Source organism: Physella acuta, unplaced genomic scaffold (genome assembly GCF_028476545.2).
Source record: "Physella acuta isolate Inbredline_101_S28 unplaced genomic scaffold, ASM2847654v3 ptg001328l, whole genome shotgun sequence".
NCBI lineage: Eukaryota > Metazoa > Mollusca > Gastropoda > Physidae > Physella > Physella acuta.
The window spans coordinates 344916-362500 of NW_026732843.1; the positions used below are offsets into that span (position 1 = coordinate 344916).

The window sequence follows — 17585 nt, forward strand, 5'->3', positions numbered from 1 at the left end:
AACGCACTACCTGTACGGTTGGCGCTCAAGGGAAATAAGCAAGGATTCGGCCACACTTTTTCACTATGTATATCTTAATTCCTAGTAAAAGCTGATTACTGTTTTTTTAAAAATATCACAACAAATAATTTGAGGTCATCATTGAACTGATTTAAAAAGTTATCTAAATTCAGTTTATTACAAATTCCACATCACTGTTTCTTCTACCTGACTTTTAATGATTTTATTTATTTAAACATTTTACAACTGTTAAAAAAAATGGTTGATTCTTGGGTAGAAACTATTTGACAATTAAAAAAAACACCTATAGTTTCTTTGGCTGAAGATTATTTGACCACACGATGGCCCATAAACCACAAACCCCAGGTGTGTCAGGTATTCACCTACCTGATGGCACGATCCCAAAAAAACCTTCTGTTTAGTGTTTCTGATATCAGCTGTCTGGAAGCTACCTGGCTTGTTTTTGGAAGAATAATGGTGGTGTCTGTTAACTAGAACCTTTATTTATAGCCTGGATTTATCAACCAAGTTTTTTTTTAAACTTTGGACAGTCTGAAGCTTATCTTTCAGTTGTTTAAACCTGATGCCACTTTCATTCCATACATGCCACACTAATCACGTAATCACCACACTAATCACATGATCACCACACTAATCTCATAATCACCACACAGATCACATTTGATATTTTGTGTTATATAATGGCAATTCTTACAAAATGTTTTAAAACAATAAATACACATTTCAATTTTTAACACACATTTTTATTGTTGTTACTACATGAATTAAGGTATAATGTGATTGGTAAACTAGATTATGGAAAACTATGATTGATTGATTCTAATTAATTAGCATTGATTGGCTGTTGCAGAACTTCTACAAGGACAGCAGACGAGACATGTACATCAGGTACATCTCCAGGTTGTCTGAGCTGCACTACACGGCCAACAACTTTGTGGAGGCTGGCCTGACCCTCAGGCTCTACGCCCAGCTCTTGTCCTGGTCTGACCACAAGCTGCCCGCAGAGATGAGCTACCCATCTGAGACGGAGGCGGAGAGGAAGGAGGAACTAGTCAAACGCATCATGGACTGCTTCGATAAGGGAAAGGTTAGTTACTTGCTTTTTAAATTCCTTTGGTTTTACCTTCTTTAATTATGGTAACATCTGATAGCTGGCTTAGTATTTTAACATAGGATGTTGACCTGTGGTCATCACTTATAAAACATTGGTGTCTGCTCAAACCAAAGTTAACTTGACATTGGATTTTAGCCAGCGTTTTTTTTTTTCCAGGCTGAGTTATCTGATTTAATATTTTGTCAGACACAACATAATTAATTATAAAAATATAATAAATTTATCACTCTTTTTAAGTTTGAACAAAGAAGTCTTCTTAAAATTTTGTGCTCTTTAAGTCTAATATTTTAACATTTAAATTGGCCTTTAACAAAATGATTATCTGTTTTTTTTTTATATTTTTTTTTTAGGCCTGGGAGTATGGCATTCCTCTTTGTAAGGAATTAGCAGATCATTATGAAAAGACCTTCCAGTATAAAAAATTGGGAGAAACTCTGGTCAGTAATTTTTTTTTTGCTTTGGACTAAAACCCTCAGTATGTTTGTTGCCATATTGTATCCCATTGAAAAAAAATTGGCCTATTTGAGGTTGAATGTGAATGTTTTTTTTTCAGCAACTTCAAGCAAGTTTTTTTTCAAAAATTTTGGAAGGCATGAATTTGCGTCAAGACCCATCTTATTACAGGGTGGCTTATTATGGCAACACATTTCCTCCCTACCTGAAGGTAAGATTTTCATTACTTTGATGCACATCTTTTTATCGGTATAAAATAGCTGCACTAAGACTGATAAAGAAAGTTTATGTTGGATATTGTTGTATATTTTTTATACAAGTTGGTGATTTACGGAGAAATATTGAAACTAATGGATTTTATTTTGGCCATTAAAGCTTACCTTTAAAATTTAAAGCCTTTCTTAGATGGGTTTGATTCCAGAGTGTTTACATTGTCAAATCTAGTTTGTTGTCCTACGTTAGTCAACTCCTACCCTATCAATAATGGCTTCACATTACCAGTTTGTTAGGGTTATGGGCTTAGATATCAATACCTAAATTTTTAAATACAGTTTTATTTAATTTAAAGAGACTACTTTTTATCCCCTTTCAAGTTTAAAAGAATTTGGATTTTTAAATTTTTCAGATTCAGCAGACATTAAAATTTTTAAGCCTGTTTTTATCCGAACATGCTCATGTTTTTTTTTTCAGAACAAGGCTTTTATTTACAGAGGAGATGAATGCCTCAGACTAGCCACCATTATGAGTCAGCTGACTAGAGAGTATCCTAATGCTTCCATTCTGACCACTAACTCACCCATTGATGAATCTTGTAAACAGGGAGACAACCAATGTAAGAGGGGAAATAACTTAAAATAATTATTGAGATTACTCAATTTTCTTATTTTTTTTTTTTTTTTTAAAATGAATACACTAAAACACTTTTGGATTTTAGACAGTAAATTCCTGAAAAAGTTAACAAAGAAAATAAACACAAAAACACATTAAAAATATTTTAAAATTTTTGTTTTAGTTTCATTGTGACCTGGTTGTGTATTTAAATTTAAAACTTGTTAAAATCAACTGTAAAACAATAAAGTAATGTTAAAGAAATTTTATTTTGCATTTGAAAACATTTTAATGCTGTAAAAATTTAATTAAAATTTTCTTGTGTGCCAGACATTCAGTTGGTCAATGTGAAGCCCGTACCATCAGAGAGACCAGAGTTCCAGGGAAAGGAAGTGCCTGTAGAGATTTCATCTTTCTACAACACTAATGAGGTGGACACATTCCAGTTTGACCGGCCCTACCACAGGGATGATAAAGACAAAAATAATGAATTTAAGGTACAAAAAGATTGTGTTTAGAAACTTGTAAACAAAAATTGTGTGGTTAAACAGTTAGCAAAAATTTCACATGGTTTGAAATAAATAAATAAAATATTGCTAAAATTGTTTTTGGATGAATATTTTTTAAGTTGTTGTGATCATACACTATAAAACAGGATATTTATTTAAATTTTTACAAATTGCGTTATAAATACTTTGTAATTAGAAGAAAATAACAAGTAGGCTGTAGGCCTATATTAGTTTAATGGGCGAGGCAGTATAAAAAAATAGTTTTATATATGCTGCTTTTGAATATATTTTTGTTTGGTGGAGATTTGTGATGAAATTACAAATGTTAGGCCTATAGAATGTTTTGTATTTGTTACGTCAGGTTTTTTTTTTTGTAACAAAGACAAACTTGAATTAGAAGTTATCTATTGTGAATGTATAACCTTGCTAAACTTTGTTTGAAAATGGTTCCCAGAGTCTATGCCTGGAGAGAACCATCATGAAGAGTTCCTACAAGCTGCCTGGAATCCTGAGGTGGTACGAGGTGACCAGCACCACCGTTGTCCACTTCTGTCCAGTCCAGACTGCCCAGCTGACAGTCCAGCAGATGAATGCTGAGCTGAAGTCCAGCATTGACAACGCACTGAAGAACCCTGACCAGTTCTTGAGCCACTTGACCATGAGGCTGCAGGGAGTCATCAGTGGGGCGGTCAATGGGGGAATTCCCAAATACCAAGAGGTCTGTACAACCCATCATAGTTAATTATATCAGTGGGGCGGTCAATGGGGGAATCCCCAAATACCAAGAGGTCTGTACAACCCTTCATAGTTAATTATTTTTTCTGTGAGTTTTTTCATAACTAACATTTGTAATTTGTAGAGACCACAAAATTATAAATTAATTTCTGTTTTAATATTTTGCCAAAAAGGGTATTGTATATTATTATATTCACTGTTAGACACCATTTTAACTTCCATCAACTATAAAGTTTTTATTTTTAAAATAATTTTCAGGCATTCTTCAAAGAGGATTACTTGGCCAAGTATCCCAACGAAGCAACTTATGTAGAAGAGCTGAAACGTCACATAGGAGAACAGGTGAGCTGGGTGAAACTGATGTACAAGTAAAATTTAGGAGGAGTCTGCCTACATTTTGTTACTAAAGCAGTCATTTTTAATTTTAAATAATTTTCAAATAAATTCCTACATTTTTTTACTGTTTGCAATAAAATCATAAAACAATATCTAATTATATTAGGTAGCTGATATCTCACACTTTCTTCTATGAACTATTTAAGATGGATAGAACTAGAACTCACTGTTATCTCAACAAAATTCTATTTATATAAGTTATAAATAATTGCTCTCTTGTCCATTAGCTGGAGCTGCTTGAAAGAGGCTTGTCCATTTACGGGAAGTACGCCAGCCCTGAGATGCTCCCACTGTACAAAAGTCTGGTGGACATGTTTATCAAAATGAAGAACAGTATGGGCTATCAGGTGGGCTGTTTGCTTAAAACATTTAGATTTAATTGATCATGTACATACTATTGTTCACTTTTCTCTTTGTTAAAATTATCAATCTATTTTCCTTGTATTAAAGAGTTACTCTATTATGCCAAAAATTCCTAATAAAGTAATTAACCAATGTGTCTGTCCACCCAGGGCTCAATGTCCAAACAGAGAAACAGCAATATCTCCTCCACCTCATCCACCCAGCGCCCCAGCACCCCAAGCTCCACCTCACTCAACTCTAGTGGAAGGTGAGCTGACATTTGAATCTATCACTGAAGCACTTGCTTCAAACCATTGTAATATATCAACTCGAACAATCACTGAAGCCCTTTCATCAAACCATTGTAAAATATCAACTTAAATCAATCACTGAAGCACTTCCTTCAATCCATATTAAAATATCAACTTGAATCAATCACTGAAGCACTTGCTTCAAACCATTGTAAAATGTAAAGTTCCTGTGAACCCACAAACTTTGCATTAATTGTGTTTTAAAACAATCCATATGTTTCCCCAGTAACAGATCCTCCATCATATCCAACAGTAGCTGTAACGATGATGACCTTTACGTAGAGCCACCATCTGAGGTAATCATTTGGATTTTTACAAAATTAATATGGCTGAACAATTATTTCCAATTTTTTTTTTACAAATCCTCACACAAAATAAACTCAAGTTGCAATACTACTCAACCATAACACAGCACTAGCAACAAAAAATTTAAAATATAAATTTTCTGTTATGTTTATTCTAATTTTTTTTTCATCTGTTATTTGCTTATTATTAAAAGGAGTATGTTCACCTACCCCCACCTCTTTGCCCTGATAAGCGAAGAACTAGCAGTTTACGGGTGGCTGGGCTAACCAGCTCGCCCCCAAAATTTGTGCCACCTCGACCACTTTCTGCCGTTCTCACCTCCAATCACCACCAGGTTCGGCACGCCGCGGGTGTTCCACTTTTTTCTTGTTGCATCTAACAATTTCTTTTTGGTGTTTTTTTTTTAATTCTTTTTTTATATTTTGTATGAAACTTTTTGTGACTTTATTGTAATTTTTAATTCTTTTGCATTTTTTTGTCTTTTCACTTGTCGGGGAATGCATGAAAAAAAAATTTGAAATTGTATGTTGTCATGTCAGTTTGGTGACTGCCAACCATTACATTTTCTTTTCTGTGATGGTTATAAGATCTCTGTTGTGTAAAAGTAATTTTTCCATGGCTGTCAGGCATGCAGTGGTCCCACCCATTTTAAACGTTGAGAAGTTTCAGCTGGGTCAAAAACTTGTTTTTTATTTTAAGTTATTGTTGTTAAAAAATTGTTTTGTTAACTTTAAATTTCTGTGGTTTTGGAAAACAAATTGGGGCTGTAAAATCCTTGCATGAAATTGTAAAAATACTTCCTTCTTTTTTTTGTTGTACTACTTCCAAAAAGATTTTTTTTTTTTACAATTATCAATTTTACACAAAATGATAACTTAAATTTAACTATTAGTAATGATCTTGTATAAACTATTAGTAATGATCTTGTTTATTATTTCAGAAAATAAAAAAATAATAAATTAAAAAGATTGCCATATAGTAAAAGAAAATAACCTGTGGTTTACTGTGGAAAGTCTGCTATTGATTTACTAAACATTTTTGTTTATTTTGAAAGTATTATAAATTGATTTTTTTTTTACTTCAGCCAACTTTGCCAAGTACTGTCAGTCAGTCAAGTAATTCACTTTTAGGTAACCATGACTGAATTTTTTTTGGCTAATGAATTGTTTAGCAGAATCTCCTAATTATTGGACAATAGTTTAGTTAGACTTGCATAATTAATTAATTAGCTTTCACATTTAAAACCCACTCCCATCATTATAAACAGTGAAAACATCCAGATTTGTTAAAGCATCAATTTTTCTCATTTTACACCCTCTATAAAGAAGTATTTTTCTCTTCTATTATAGACCCACCATGTCCCCCTCCCTTGACTCCCAGAAAGATGAGCACATCAGGTATGCATTTTTTTGTTGACGTTTTAGTGCAAAAAAAAGAAAGTACTTTATACCTGAGACCAAATTACTGTGCAAATACTGTGGATTTAAAATGTTAACACACAACTTTTACTTTAGAGAATAATCTTTGCAATTTATGAATATGTAATAGATGACACAGTCAATGGTTGTTTGAGTAATATATAATTAAGCAGATGATATTCGAATAGATAATAATTCAGTAGATGATTATCTGTGTAACTGATAATTCAGTAGATGGTTAAAAAAGCACAGCAGATGTTTATCATTGCCCATTTACTATTATTTCTCATTAGATGATATTAATTAGTTAAAACAATGTCTGTTTGGTAATCAGTAATGACCAGAAGATTATGAGTTTAAAAAAAAGTAAGACATTTAAAATTTGTAAACAAAGTACCTAAGATGTGTGAGAAAGGTTACATGTAAACTCAATATTGAGAAAAATCCCTTGTCTGATTTCACTTCTGGACAGATCAAAATGGTTTAACCATGAGACATAAACAAGACCCCCCACCTATACCTGAAAAGCCAAGCAGGGTGAGAAAAGTTTTTTTATTTTAAGGAAAACAAGCCTAGAATTTGATACATTATGTTTTAGATTTGATTCAGCTTTAAAAGCTTAAAATTTTTAAAAATTCCTCATTCATCCCATGTTGTATTGAATGTTAGGACAAAAATATACTTCAATTCTTGTATAGTAAATGTTATTCTGTAATTGCAGTCTTTCTATTATGCCCAAAAGTACTGGTAGTAACCTGATGTAGCTGCAACTGTACAAACCATATGTCCTTTTCTCACTTCAGATTTCTGGCATCTCAGAACCTGACAAGGTTTCAAGTCCCAGCACCTCGACACCCCTTTCTCCAGTAGCTTCACACTCCTCAGTTCCCCCGATACCACCTCGTACTCAAGCGCCGACCACCCCAACAACATCACGTAGCACTCTGCTATCACCAGCAGCGCCCCCTATACCCAACAAAAGACAGACCATATCACCAGGGGCGCCGAGTTCAGCTACTGGTAGCTACAACAACTTCAGTAGAAACGGACCTCTGTCCACATCTGTCAGCAACTTAAGCACGGATCAGCATCATCATCCTCCAATAGCTGAGCACGCCGGCTCTAGGAGTACACATATCATGTCAGCCATGGACCCCCCTCCACAGCTCATCTCCCCCAAACCCCCGCCACAGTTCATCACCACAAAAGCCCCTCCACCAGCCATCACAACACCGTCACCGTCAAGACAAGTGCCACCTCCGCCAATACCAATTATTGCGGAAGAGGCTCACAGTTCACTGCCAAATGGACCACCACCCCCACTACCTTCAAGAAAACCTCCAAGCACTACACACAACACACAGCTTTGATCTGTCTGCACCTGTGATAACCTTGCAACTCACAAGTTTTCAACGCTGAACAAAACAAAGACATCAAACAGAATCAAGTTAATTTGTTATTGCAGTGTTATTTGGTCAGAAAATGTATATTATTTTTTACAAATTTTCATCCTGGACCAACTAACCAAATTAATGAATTTTTTTCAAAATTTAACTTGCACAATTTTTGTTGAAATTAGTTTTTGTATCGAACACATTTCCAACAGCTCAATCAATCCTCTATTGTAACATTTATATGCAACAAGTGACAAGACCAAAATATATTACATTTCAATTTGTTTGTTTACATACAAAGGTCAACAACTATGTGGAAATTTCTGCTTTTTAACTTGAATGTCAGATATTTGAGAAGTGTAAATATTTTTTTATTGACTGTTAAACTTTTTTTACAAGCAGCTAATGTGAATCAAAATATTTTCTTATTCAGTGTACATTGCACCCATATCTGCTGTACCTAGGCTGTTAAATAGGGCACAACACTGTCGGTAATGTTTACATTTTTAGCAGCATGAACATTTTATTTAGATTTTTCTTAACAATTTTACAATAAAAAATTGATTTTGTTAAAACAAATTTTGCTTCAGCTTGTAGCTTAAAAAATTGTAGTTACAATTTGTTTATTAGGGTGGCTTTATGCAATAGATGTGATGGTACACTAAAAAATAGGTTCACTTGTTCTGACATCTTCTATTGGAGATGAGATCAAAACTTTGTTTTACTCATGATCAAACTTTTAAAATTTGTAACAAAAGCATTTTAAAAATTTACACAATTTTTTTTTAACCAGTATACAATGTGTTTGAATGTATTTTTGAATTGATTTTATTTGTGCTAAATTTAATATCAAGAGAGTTCAGTAGTCAATTTTTAACATGTAATATAATAAATATGTACAGCATTTACTCCCATGCTCTTGACATACTAAGCCTCTGGTTCTCAGCTCAGTTCATGGTACAAACTGGGCTCAAGTAGTAAATAGAATTTTTTTAAAATAGAATTTTAAGATGGTTTAGTTTTTAGTAGATGCTTCAGAAATAAATTACAGGTAGTATCAAAAGATGCACAGAGGTGTGTGTTGAGCTTCACTTTGTTAACATCAGTCCATGGCCTGCTGAGGCAAAAAAAAAAAACCTCATTAAAATACTTCATGGGTCACTTGCTAACTTAAGATGACATACACAGCCGAAAAAGTTAAGTTACTGTAACATTTTGAGCTAGTTATCAAGTTGTATAAAGAACAATTTTACAATAGTTAACCATAAAATAATTTGTGTATGGATTGTGTTATTTTATACTGCTATTCTATCTAGAATTTTATGTGATAATTAAAGTTAGACTTGTTTTTCAGATCTTAGAAAACAAATCAGGTATCCGTTTCTTTCTAGGGTAACCAGCCTAACCTCTAGTGATGGAATTATTGGTTCACTTTGAACTTTATGTTCTACAGTTTCTTCCTTCATTACTCCTCATTGTCAACAGGAGGTAGCTCCAAGTCTTTGTTTGATTCAAAGTTAGCCAAGCTTGATTCACCTGTCTTTCAGCATCATGTTTTCAGTTTGTAATAAGCATTAATTCTTACATCATCTAATGGGCTTCCATTGTGCTTTTTACTATAGGTTCAATATTACTCTTCACACTGTAGATAATAATACCCTCATAGTAAGTCTGTTGTAAGTAATACATCAATTTAGTTTTTTTTAGTGTATTACATGCATGGACCTTTGTTTCAGCAGATACTTTGTATCTATCTAATTTTAATTACCATAATCATTTTTTTTTTAACTAGTAGGTCTGTTGTTTCAATGAATCTTATGCAGTTTATTATTAAATGCTGCTCAAGAGTTTTTAAAGTAATCATTTTAGTGTCTATAATAATCTACAGCTAGGTATAAATCTCACAGAATGTATTGTTAAAACAATTTTTTTCTCTTGTTAACTTTTTATTAGTCTTCTAATAGAACTCCGGTGCTGGCAAATGAGCTACCATACTTTCACTTCAGTTTGATTTGTGATTTCTCTGTAATTATTTTGTTTTATTTTTGGTTCATGTTTTAGCATTACTTTTATTTTCTTTCAAATAGAAAAATAATATATACACAATTCTCAATCATTTTAATGATGCTCTGGATATTCATAATCTTTTTTACTACTGTTGTATTAATGCTAATTTGTTAGTTAACAATGTTGATTTGTAAATAGAAATTGTTGATTTTATTAGTGCATAAATTAGTTTTTACTTTGTAGTTTATCAAACTTTAATGATACCATTATTTAAGCCTCACAGATAATATGGCCAACATTTGAAATATATTTTACATTTATTTAAATAAAAATCAAGATGAAATTCAGATTTCATTATTTTCTCTTTTAATTTGGTTTTGATAACTCATTATTTGTTATTGTATCTACATATATATTTGACAACAAGTGAACAAAAATTTTACTTTAGCATTGAGCAGAATGCACATAGTCAAGGTGTTTAGATAAAAAAAGTGAACACAAACATATTCGGAGGCTTTTATGTTTAAAGGCTATCTCAAAATCTTATATCTCAAACAATAGTAAAATATGTGTAAATAGTGTTCAACATGGTATAAAAAGTACTTAATATAATTCTCATAAAATAGTTTTTTAAAAAATATTTCTAAAAATTGTTTTGTTTAAATCCTAAGACTTGAAAGTTAAGATGAAATGTCCTGTTGATAGAGAACTTTCACAGCAAAATCATCAGGAACACCACAGTTCAACTAATGAATGTTGAAATGACAGATTTAAAAAATCAGTAACTGTCTGTGTAAGTCAGTCTCTAGCAAAAACAAGTTGGGCACAAGAAAATAGGGGAAAATCAAAACAAGCAGAACACAAAGTATGTCATTCAGTTACTGCGCATTACAAGTCGGCTAGATTTCAAGAGGTTTTGAATTGTTGTATTTAAACATATAAACAAGACAGCCCTGAAAGGGTTAATACAAATTTTAGGTTATCAAATCCACAACACAAGATATCCTAAGGTTTCCTAAAATTTTAGTTAACTTGAACACAGGTGGATCAGCAACATTTGAATTAGTAGCATTTAAATTAGGGTTATTATGTCAACGGTCAAGATGTTTTCGTACACTGAGGTTTTCATGGTGAAAAAAAAAATCACAAAACAAGAATGTCTAATGCAGAGATTTTTGTTTTTAATTACAGTAAAGCTTTTATAACGTTGCTTTAAAAATAAATCCACCTGCTGGTAAGAAGGGAAATAACTGGAATGGTGTATTTATCACATACTACAGCTTATGTCTATCTGGGAAGTTTAATCTGAATTGAAGTAATTACATATTCATAGCAACAACATCACGTATGTATGTTTGTGTGCACAAAGGGCAAAACACTTGTAGGAAATGACAGTTAACATAGAAATTAAACAAGGAAAAATTAGTTAAAAAAACAAAAAATAACATGGATTAAAGTCTAATGGCTATTAATACTGTAGCTGTCGTCCAGAGTTGAATCAAATTAAAACATTCTGATTTTTGTTCGATGAAATCTTTTAAAACGTGACGAAATTTATAACATAAGATTTATTAGAACGACATGAAAATGTAGACTTAAATGAAAGGGGATTAACACCCAGAAAACCCCTTGCAGCTATAAAAGTTAAGACTACTAAGTCACTAACATGACCAGTTAAATGGAAGGAAAGAAAACTTTAAAAGTAAGAGCTTAAAATAATGAGACTAAAGCATAAATTATTAACTTTATTTACACAAGAACAGCAAGCCAGTTAAACCCTGAAGAAGGAAATGAATAAAGAAAAGCAGAAAGGCGGAGTTGGTTTAGAATAACTGACAGACAAGAGGGCCTAGCCAATCGTCATACCTGCTCTCAGGTACACAAACTCTGTCAACGTTATGCTTAGAAATATTTTGCCAATACAACAGCATTTATCATTATTTATGTTGGAGATCTTATGCCATTTTTAACTGTAACAACTTTTTTTCTATTGCACTTTGGACCAGACACTGACCACCTCTAAGGTTGGATACACCTACTCTAGTTTTCAGAGTGGGTCAAGTTATAACAGCCTAACATAGAAATAACAGAATACTTCTCAACAGTTACCTACCACAACTAGCTGACACAGTAAGGACGTTAAAATAGTGAGGCAAACCTGTCTATTTACATTCAATTTGTTTTATAAATTTATATCACATCTAAAAGTAATAACAGATAGGCCTCAAGCTTTCCTATGGGTATTGTTAGTTGTATTGAAGATATATGAAACATAACAGGACAGTGAAAGGGAGGCGTCTATTCTGTGGGTCGTGTCATCCTCTTTGGGCCCCTTCCCGCTGGGCCTTTAGGCTTGTCAAAGGCTCTGCGAGCTGCGTTCTTTTTTGGATGGATCTCGTCATAAATATATTCTTCATTTAATTCCGTTGGGTCATCAATTTCAAGCTGAAGAAAAGAAATAACCATGTTAAAAAAAGTTGAAAAATGATGAAAAAAAATGCAGTCTACACCTGTAGATGATTGTTAAAAACAGAATTAAAATTAAAAAAAAATATATATGTAAAATCTAGTAAAATTTCTAACACTTTGAGAATACCTTCTTCTCAATCTGTATACCAATAGATGCCAGTTGACTGACTAAAGGTGACTTGCAACTTGAGTACAACATTCTCTCCTTGATGGAACACTTGTAGCCAGGCATGGAGTAGATGAACACTGAGAAAACAAGGTTCACATTAGTTTATCGTTTCAATCTGGTGAGAGCACTCATTGAACTCACTTGGTAAAATAATAGGGAGAATGTGTGAGTAAGAATGGCATGATTAAGCTCACCAACACTTTCCATAGAGTCCCCCTCGTGGGTGTGGCTAAAATTAAAAAGATGGTATCTAGCACTCTCTGTGGGTACATGAGAGATCAACTGGCTGACCCTGATGTTGTCTGTCTCAGCCACCTCAATCAACTCTTTCTCCAGGTTCAAACACTAAACAAAGGGGGATAAAAAAAACATGCAACATTGAGTGAGTAGTATGAATAGAACCAGAGGACATGTAGACCACCTACCAAGACAACAGGCCAACTCAACTGTTACAACTATCCACCAAATTCCCGAATAGTCTGAAACGATTCACCATAGCTCTCTATTGTGTGACACATGCCCCATAGCTACGACTTATCTTGTCCAAACAAAGCCCACAGTTATTTCATCCACCAAAGCCCACTAATGAGTGAAAGAACCACCCACCAAAGCCCCCTAATGTGTAAACAACCACCCACCAAAGCCCCCTAATGTGTGAAACAACCACCCACCAAAACCCCCTAATGTATGAAACAAACACCCACCAAAGCCCTCTAATGAGTGAAAGAACCACCCACCAAAGCCCCCTAATGTGTGAAACAACCACCCACCAAAGCCCTCTAATGAGTGAAAGAACCACCCACCAAAGCCCCCTAATGTGTGAAACAACCACCCACCAAAACCCCCTAATGTATGAAACAAACACCCACCAAAGCCCCAGTTGAGTGAAACAACCACCTACCAAAACCCCCTAATGAGTAAAACAACCACCCACCAAAGCCCCCTAATGAGTGAAACAAACACTCACCAAAGCCCCCTAATGTGTGAAACAAACACCCACCAAAGCCCCCTAATGTGTGAAACAAACACCCACCAAAGCCCCAGTTGAGTGAAACAAACACCCACCAAAGCCCCCTAATGTGTGAAACAAACACCCACCAAAGCCCCCTAATGTGTGAAACAAACACCCACCAAAGCCCCCTAATGTGTGAAACAAACACCCACCAAAGCCCCCTAATGTGTGAAACAACCACCCACAAAAAGCCCCAGTTGAGTGAAACAACCACCCACCAAAGCCCCCTAATATGTGAAACAAACACCACCTACCAGCTGTACATAGTTCACAGCTCCATCCCTAAATGACAACACGGCTCTTTCTGCGTCTGGTGTCAGAGGGAACCCCACCCCTTGCATAGTTTGAGATTTGGTATCTACATTAATGTGAGCATTCACCTGAAAGAACACAAATTACAACACTAATTCATTATCTGCAGTTTATATTGTACAGGGCTGTAGATAAAAAATATTGTTAAAAATTGAACTACAATTGGCTATTAAATAGCACATCAAGTATTTTAACTATAATAAAAGTAAACAATGGTGATTCAATAAAAGTTTAAGCAAAACAATTTTTGGTCACAAAAATAGCAAGCCAAAACTAATTAAGAGCAGTGTTATAGATTTAGAGAAAATAACAGCACTATTCATTTCATGTCCTACTATGCACCGTAGTGTACATAAATAACTTATCACAGTAAGTATATCACTAGTATGGTGACTACGCTAAAACATAGTTTTCACAACTAAGTATACAGTGTTCAAACAAAAGTCATACAGCAGCAACCCACAACATTGCCAAAACTAAAAACATTAGTACTACTGGGTTAATTAATTTTGTCTTATTAAAACAATCAGGACCAAAATTATAAATTCACTAGGTAAGTCTTTTAATATCAGAGACTTGCAGATTAATACACAAGATGCAAGTTTTAAATTTGTTTGGCAGGAATTCATGACTATAATATAACAGTTAAGAAAATGTTTCATTAGCTAGAAGAATAGCCATTATTTCATAATAAAAACAAGAGTCATTTTAAAAAGAACATAGCCCCCTATCTTCCAATCCAGGTTAACAAAAGGTAATTAAACAATGCTATTCTTCCTATACAAAAACTTAATTGGTCATGTTTTATTGGTCATTGTATGCTAACATTATTATTATATCCTTCCATCCACCTTTAGACAGATCTTCGAAAAAAAAAAAAAAAAAACTTGTTGTAGATCAAAGTAGAATCTCTGTGATCAAACATTTTTTTAAAAATACAAGAGACACTCGATGAACAAAGGTAGAAAAAACATTTGTTCAGGCACAACAGAACACTAGCTTGGGTTATCTATGAGTTAAGATTGCTTTAAGAACAGACGAGACCATTTGAAAGTGAACAACGGAAGATGTCAGTCACAATCAGCCATTGTATCTTACCATGGACATTGCAGCTTCTCGCTAAAAAAATTAGTCACATTTTAATTGACATTCCCTTCATAACAGTGGAAAGTGTAAAATATTAACTAGGCTATAATGATTATTCTTAATTGCTTGTAAAATATTTAATCATATGATATAGCCATATAGCTAGCCTGAAACTAAAATAAGTTGTAAACAATAACACAATTTTTATGAAGAACAATAGCACAGCGCCCAAGGGAAATAACCTAGTCAATTCAACAGTACCTACATATTCAAGGGAAAGAATCTAATCATAAACCATAGTATGAACAATCTGACTGCTTGTTTATATTGAACAACAAAAATATGTACAAAAAATTACAACTCATGATGACAAAAGTATGGACAATATATAAGTTAAATAAAGGCTTGTAACAGGAGAAAATCACCTGAAAGGAACACCATGAATTCTTACCTCATTCTGTTTTATGTACAGCAGCTCCTCCTCTGCCATGGTGAGTGGGGCTGGAGCAAGCTGTGCTTGGACATGTTTATGGTAGCCGCGTAGTGTAACATCACTCTATAGAACAAAAATACAACTATGTAACATTCCTGACTAAAATACAACAATGTAGCATTACTCCAAATAACAAAAATGCTACAATGTAACATCACTCAAAGTAATAAAAATACAACAATGTATCATCACTCTAAGAATCAAGCAACATTGTAACATTTTATGTTACTTTGTATAGGATTGTAATTATTATTTTAAGTCTCAAAATCTGAAGACTAAAAATAACACTGTGAAAAAAAATCTATTTGTTGGACAGGAACAGCTGAATCTTAGGATAGCATTTAGCATAGTAGCACAAGATTACCTGTACAGTGCCGAACAACTCATCCTTTATCTGACCTCCCCCAAACTCAGACTTCATGGTGGCTCTAGTGGCAGCGTATAACATCTTTTGTCTCACCTGGAAGTAGAGGTACAGGTAAGTTACTGTGACAGGGAAGTAGAGGTACAGGTGAGTTACTGTGACAGGGAAGTAGAGGTACAGGTGAGTTACTGTGACAGGGAAGTAGAGGTACAGGTGAGTTACTGTGACAAGGAAGTAGAGGTACAGGTGGATTACTGAGGACAGGGAAGTAAAGGTACAGATGAGTTACTGTGACAAACAAGTAAAGGTACAGGTGAGTTACTGTGACAAGGAAGTACTGAGGACAGGGAAGTTAAGGTACAGGTGGATTGCTGAGAACTTATTTGTGACATTTCAAGTGATCATAGAGCAATATGATTCAACATATATCATGAGATGAATATGAACAAAACAACATTAGGATATATTAAACTTACCGGAGCAAAGTCTGGAGACCATGCTATGAACAACCACTCATATCCCATACTATTTTTTGTATCTAATCGATAGAGAATATAGCATGGCAGTTTGTCATCAAGAAGGGGAAGAACCATTTCATCATAATGTTAACTAGTTAAGATTTGGTATAACACAATATTTACTTTTAAAACACAACATTTACATTTTAAAAGATATCAAAGACTAAAAGAATAATGAAAAATATCAAAGTTTTGTTGTTTCAATGTAGCATTTCTTAGAAATTTGAAATAAAGCAAAATATTGTATGCAAAAGGATATCACTCTCCCATGAATGTTTTGGCTCTTTGGATGCAGCATATGATAGTTGCTCTGAAAATATTTATATATGACAATAAAAGATAATTCAGGGCAATTTAAATATGGCAAAAATAGAAAACAATACTGTTCACACAACACTAGTTCAAAATTCTGTTTATTTTACCCTGCTATAAAAAAACTACTTACCATTCTCAATAGCAATTTTGATCAATCTGATACTTCCATCTTTAGATTGAGCTAAAAAATTTCTTAACTCTTCATTTGCTAAAAAAACAAAAACATACTGTTACTTTCACAAAACTATAGGCCCTATAACAAAATAAACATAAAAGATTAAAACTTAATATTAAGTAGTTTTATTTAACAATTAGCCATAAAGCAGAAATGGTTTCTGACCCAAAGAATGCTAACTTAGTTTTTTGATTTGCCATCTTTACATTAACTATTATTGTGAGTCAAGTACCTATAGAGGCCTAACAGCTAGCTTAGTTAGTAGCAGTAAGTACTAAGTAGCTAGATGCCAGATGGAATTTGGGAAGCCTTAGCCTACTTAAATATAGACTCTACTATTTTTTTTTTTTGTAGAAGTAGCGGCAAATTTTAATTAGGCCTACTTCTTTAACAAAAATGTAAATTTTCTCATTAATAAACAATATACCTGTACAAATGCATTGTATAATATAATATTTATTACGAAAGCAGATGAGAGGCAAACGATCGACACACCCACTTCTTTAAAAAAAGTACTAAGAAGTGAAAATTTAATTAAAAATAAAATTATCAGCAGTCAGCAGAGTGAATTCATTTTAAACACTGTCGTATATGAATAGCTTTTAACACTGATCCTTGTTCTACAGTTTATTGTTTGATTAACAGTAACATGCACAATTGAAATTGAGGGGGGTTTATAGCTTACGTAAAATACAGACCTGTTATTCCCGTTTGATGCGACATCTTCTAACATTGAAAGGAGGAAGTAACGTTCCTAATCGAAAGGAGTTACTACTCTTTGAAGGAAGTAAACAGCTTCCGCACTATCTTCTGCGCATGTCAAGTAATTAATGAAGCT

At 33.6% G+C, this 17585-nt stretch overlaps 2 protein-coding genes across 3 annotated transcripts in view; one reads left to right on the forward strand and one right to left on the reverse strand.

Annotated features, from left to right (window-relative positions):
• Positions 1 to 10181, forward strand: part of LOC131958454 (dedicator of cytokinesis protein 3) — a 69659-nt gene extending 59478 nt beyond the window's left edge. Inside the window, exons 39-53 of the mRNA XM_059323512.1 lie at positions 872 to 1108; positions 1486 to 1572; positions 1689 to 1799; positions 2279 to 2420; positions 2747 to 2913; positions 3380 to 3643; positions 3919 to 4002; positions 4284 to 4403; positions 4569 to 4666; positions 4936 to 5005; positions 5209 to 5349; positions 6100 to 6145; positions 6365 to 6412; positions 6906 to 6970; positions 7237 to 10181. Of these exons, the coding sequence (XP_059179495.1) occupies positions 872 to 1108; positions 1486 to 1572; positions 1689 to 1799; positions 2279 to 2420; positions 2747 to 2913; positions 3380 to 3643; positions 3919 to 4002; positions 4284 to 4403; positions 4569 to 4666; positions 4936 to 5005; positions 5209 to 5349; positions 6100 to 6145; positions 6365 to 6412; positions 6906 to 6970; positions 7237 to 7803 (2247 nt within the window). The 3' untranslated portion in view covers positions 7804 to 10181. The remainder of the gene's footprint in view (positions 1 to 871; positions 1109 to 1485; positions 1573 to 1688; positions 1800 to 2278; positions 2421 to 2746; positions 2914 to 3379; positions 3644 to 3918; positions 4003 to 4283; positions 4404 to 4568; positions 4667 to 4935; positions 5006 to 5208; positions 5350 to 6099; positions 6146 to 6364; positions 6413 to 6905; positions 6971 to 7236) is intronic.
• Positions 10178 to 17561, reverse strand: LOC131958473 (twinfilin-2-A). Of its 2 annotated transcripts, XM_059323539.1 has the most exons (11): positions 17446 to 17561; positions 16703 to 16780; positions 16515 to 16567; positions 16216 to 16341; positions 15740 to 15835; positions 15334 to 15438; positions 14895 to 14915; positions 13739 to 13864; positions 12667 to 12817; positions 12431 to 12549; positions 10178 to 12279 (listed from the first exon to the last, which is right to left on the reverse strand). In XM_059323539.1, exons 1-11 carry the CDS (start codon positions 17468 to 17470, stop codon positions 12133 to 12135), a joined length of 1047 nt encoding a protein of 348 aa, XP_059179522.1. In that variant the 5' UTR covers positions 17471 to 17561; the 3' UTR covers positions 10178 to 12132. The 2 variants fall into 2 exon arrangements, with proteins under 2 accessions (XP_059179522.1, XP_059179523.1); XM_059323540.1 differs by lacking the exon at positions 14895 to 14915 and having other exon boundaries at positions 17446 to 17528.
• Between the last annotated feature and the right edge of the window lie 24 nt (positions 17562 to 17585).

Coding starts and splice junctions, on each gene's coding strand:
- LOC131958473 (XM_059323539.1), bottom strand. CDS start 17,470: ATGTCGCATCAAACGGGAATAACAG. Junction 16,342..16,514: donor AACATTCATGGGAGAGTGAT/ATCCTTTTGCAT, acceptor ACTAGTTAACAT/TATGATGAAATGGTTCTTCC. Junction 12,280..12,430: donor GTATACAGATTGAGAAGAAG/GTATTCTCAAAG, acceptor TCTTTTCTTCAG/CTTGAAATTGATGACCCAAC.